Source organism: Pinus tabuliformis, chromosome 4_2, assembly GCF_031772625.1.
Source record: "Pinus tabuliformis cultivar Carrire ecotype Pingquan chromosome 4_2, CPIR1, whole genome shotgun sequence".
In the NCBI taxonomy this organism is placed as follows: domain Eukaryota; kingdom Viridiplantae; phylum Streptophyta; class Pinopsida; order Pinales; family Pinaceae; genus Pinus; species Pinus tabuliformis.
In genome coordinates, this window is record NC_142304.1 from 1,031,741,268 (window position 1) to 1,031,745,731 (window position 4,464).

Genomic DNA, 4,464 nt, shown 5'->3' on the forward strand with positions numbered 1-4,464 from the left:
ATATCGAGTCATTGCAAGTGAATTATCAATCAAATCCACAAAGTTGATCGGGGACGTACCTGGCGACTTACATTGATGGAGTAATAACAGCAGAGGAGTAACAACATCATAGGGAGTAACAACACCTAAGGAGTAACAACACCAAAGTACTTAAACGAAATTGTGATGGAGTAACTACATCGGAGGAGTAACAACACCGATGGAGTAACATCACCCGAGTACTTAGAAGAAATTGCCATCGCCATGAGTAACAGCACTAGAGAATTAAAAACACCAGTGAAGTACTTAGACAAAATCGCCATGATCAAAGTAACAACACCAGTGAAGTAATTAGACAATTGCCGTGATCAGAGTAAATACACCAGAGGAGTAATAATGCCAGTGACGTACCTGCAAGAAAAATATTGATAGAGTAGTAACAACATTTTATTATATATATATATATATATATATATATATATATATAGATATATATATATATATATATATATATATGACTGTTTTTTTTTAGATATGGGGTGCAGAGGAAGAATTTTGTGCACTAATAACTTCAAAACCAGAGTTATCAGGGAGATATTTAATAAAGGAGTCTCTTGAAGCTGGATGGTGATATAATATGAGGCAATGTCCATTCACGATCAGAGGATTATGTGCCTCATCAATTGTTATAAGTCTAACAGTCCCATTATCAAACATTGTGTCAACTTCATATGGTCCCATCCACCTGGAGCAGAGTTTTCCCTTAAAATCCTTGAACCGAGAATCATAGAGAAATGCCCAATCTCCTCTTTGAAATACCTTTTTCTTAATGAATTTATCATTCCATTTAGTTTGTTGCTGCTGGATTGCAGCAGTATTCTGGACAGCTACTAGACAAATTTCATCCAACTCATTCAATTGTTCCAGTCGGTGTTTCTGGGCTTTTGAAAGATCTAAACCTACTTCAAGCACTGTCCTGAGCATCTTAATTTCGAATTCCACTGGAAATAAAGGAGATTTCCCATAGACAAGCTCGTATGGTGAAAACCCTATTGTGTTTCACCATTTTATTCTATACGCCCACAGTGCCTCAGGAAGTGTTTCAGCCCAATTCTGGCGATGGTTCGCTATAGTCTTTGTAAGAATATTATATAGTACCTTGTTTGTGCTTTTGACTTGACCATTCACCTGAGGGTGACATGGAGATGTTACCCTATGCTTGATTCCATACTTTTTCATAAGTCCTGCTATTAGATGTGATGTAAATTGTGCCCCTCCGTCTGAAACTCTCTCTTTAGGATCTTCGTAAAGTGCAAGAATTTCTTCAAATAAAAAGTCTGAGACAACCTGTTCTATTGCTTTCACAATAGCCTTGGCCTCTACCCACTTTGTCACGTAATCCGTGCAAACCAGAATGTGAACTTTCTGTTGTGAAGGAGGATTAAATAGCCCAACAAAATCCATAGCCATTTTTTCAAAGGGCTCAAGAGCTAGTTGGGGCTGTAACAACATTTCATTTGCCTGACCAGGCTGACCCATCCGCTGGAAACTATCGCACCCTCTAACATATTTCCTTTCATCATGAAAAATAGAAGGCCAATAATATCCAATTTGTAACACCTTATGGCATGTCCTCTTCTTTGCAAAATTTCCCCCACAGGGGCCATCATGAACAACTTTCAGGACATCATAGATTTCATCACCACTTATGCAGTGTTAGATTTTCCGGTTAGATCCTATGTAAAAGAGGTATCCCTCTATCCATGAATAACAAACACTATGATGGATAATCCTTCATTGTTCTCTGTAAAGAAAGTGTTGAGGCACCTCTCCTGTAGCAAGACAATTAGCAATATCTGCAAACCACAGAGTGTGAGTAGAAATTGGAAAAAGATGTTCATCTAGAAAACTATCCTCTACAAGTGTACCTTCATCACTAGTATCCATCCTAGACAGGAAATATGCAACTACATTATCTTTCCCTCGTTTATTTACAATGGTAATATCAAATTCTTGAATTAACAGTAACCATCTTGTAACATGACCAGGGGTTATTGGTTTGTTCATCAGATACCTAATAGTTGTATGATCAGTGTGCATGAAAGTAGGATACCCTGTGATATAATGCCAAAATTTATTAATATCATAAATGATAGCCAAGAACTCCTTTTCAGTTACCGTATAGTTTAATTCAACAGGGGTCAAATTCTTACTAACATAGTAAATTGCGTATGTTTTATTTTCCTCCCGTTGCCCCAAAACCACCCCTACTGTTGTTTGAGAAGCATCAATAGAGATGTGAAACAAGAGTTTCCAGTTAGGACCGCATAATATTGGAGCCTTGCAGACTAGTTCTTTGATTTCTACAAAAGTTGTTTCACATTCACCTATTCACACAAATTCTGCATCCTTAGGTAGAAATTGAAAAAGTGGGAATACTATTTTAGAAAAAAATTCTATGAAACGCCTATAATAGCCAGCATAACCAATAACTATGCATACCTGTGTCAGTGTCTTAGGTGTAGGAAATATTAATATTACCTCTACCTTTGTAGGATTAACCCGAATTCTTGCAGCAAACAGAAAGTCTCCCAACACTATTCCTTCTTTCATCATCATATGACATTTGATTGTACTAAGAGAAGCATGTGTTTTCTTGCATCTTTCAAGTGCTTTCTCTAAGTTTTTGAAAGCTTCTGTAAAGGAATCCACATATGGGGTGAAGTTATCCATGTAAATCTCAACACTATCATTAACTAGATCAAAGAAAATTCCTAATATTTCCCTTTGAAAGGTAGCAGGTGCGTTACAGAGGCCAAATGGAAGGACTCTGTAGGAAAAGGTTCCCCAAGGGCATGTGAAGGTAGTTTTTTCCTAATCCTCAGGAGCTATTTGTATTTGATTGTATCCGCTAAACCCGTCTAGAAAGGAGAAAAACTCCTTCCCCGCTAATGTATCAAGAACTTCGTCAATAAAGGGTAAGGGAAAATGGTCTTTTTGAGTTGCTTTGTTTAGTTCCTTGTAATCAACACAAATCCTCCACTTTCCATTCTTCTTAGGAACAATGACCAGTGGGGAAACCCATTGACTATCCGATATCAGATAAATAAAACCCACATCTAATAGCTTCTGTAATTCATCTTTGACAATGTTTTTTAAGGCAGGATTCATTCTTCTTTGTGGCTGCCTAATAGGTCAACATTCCTCTTTAATGTATATATGATGAGTACATAAATCAGTGGGGGTGCCTTTCATATCTGTACACTCCCAAGAAAAGTCTTCTTTATGCTCCCGAAGGACTTTCAGCAGTTGTTCAGATTGGGAGTGTGAAAGGTCAAGATTAATATTCAATGTTTTCCCTGGTTCAATTTCTACAGGAACACTATTACAAGGTACAATTTCAAGAATGTTTTATACTTTTTTTTTTTTTACTGGTTCAATATCTTCCTCAACATTGCAACTCATGAAAGTTTCTAATGACTGAGGGGTTGAATCAGAAACGAAGTCGAGACTACTGAGAAAGGTGCTAATGGCATCGTCCTCCATTTCATCCTTAAAACATAGAGCCTCACTAATGGTAAGGATGGATCTAACTTCTTCATTCTCATATTCGGGCTCTTTGGTAGGTAGAGAATTTTGTATCAAGGTAAATCTGGGTTTATTTCATGAACTTTTTTTGGCAGGAGGGTAAAGGATAAGATTCTTTGTAACTTCCCCATTGGATATTACCATGTTTCTAGATCGACACCCAATGTAAGCATCCACGGTTGCAATCCAGGGTCTTCCTAAAATAAAAGGATGCCCATCGGCTCAGGATTGGGTATGTAAAGCCAAAAGGTCAACGGGGTACTACCATGAGTCTACCAAAACATTAATATCTTCTAACTTCCCTACCAGTCTTATAGTAGACCGATCTGCCAATTCTAGGATGGTGGGAGTTGGTTTAAGGTTCCGCAGACCCAAGGTAATCACGGTTGCAAAGGTTATAACATTAATCTCTGCCCCCAAATCTACTAGTGCATTTGGGATAACCAACCCATTAATCTGTACTGTCGGAATTGGGTTCTCATGATCCCCGTTTTTGATAGGTATAGATTTCCCCAACATTATATATGATAATTTACCCATGACATGAATAGTAAGTGCATCCTTTTGTTTCCTGCCCGGTTTCTCAGAACAATATTCTTTAACTGTCTTAGCATAAATCGGTACATCCTTCATAGCATGAAGTAACATAATTTTAACGAATAAATTCTGTAATTCCCCTAAAAAGTCAAATTCAAGATGAGGACTTTGTTTGCTAAAAGATAATGTTTATGGATAAGGTGGACTAGTTTGAAATCCTCTAGTAACAATATTTTGTGAAGGGGTTTGTTGGTTTATAGGAATTTGTGTTGGCTCATCCCCTATTATTCTATGTTATGGTTATGAGACTTCATCATCGGTATGTTCAAAAATTACTGGTGAAGTCTGAGTATTGACCAC

General features: G+C 37.3%; 1 protein-coding gene across 1 annotated transcript; it reads right to left on the bottom strand.

Moving 5' to 3' along the window:
* Positions 1 to 330: 330 nt before the first annotated feature.
* LOC149173139 (uncharacterized) lies at positions 331 to 963 on the bottom strand. Its single transcript, XM_089426591.1, has 2 exons — positions 637 to 963; positions 331 to 390 (listed from the first exon to the last, which is right to left on the bottom strand). The coding sequence occupies exons 1-2, from the start codon at positions 961 to 963 to the stop codon at positions 331 to 333; spliced, it is 387 nt and encodes a 128-aa protein (XP_089282717.1).
* Positions 964 to 4,464: the final 3,501 nt, after the last annotated feature.

Bases quoted from the DNA above. Each gene is read 5' to 3' on its own strand.
- LOC149173139 (XM_089426591.1), bottom strand. From the start codon at position 963: ATGCTCAGGACAGTGCTTGAAGTAGGTTTAGATCTTTCAAAAGCCCAG. The intron at 391-636 runs GTGAATGGACAT...TTTTTCTTGCAG, and splicing joins AGGCACATAATCCTCTGATC to GTACGTCACTGGCATTATTA.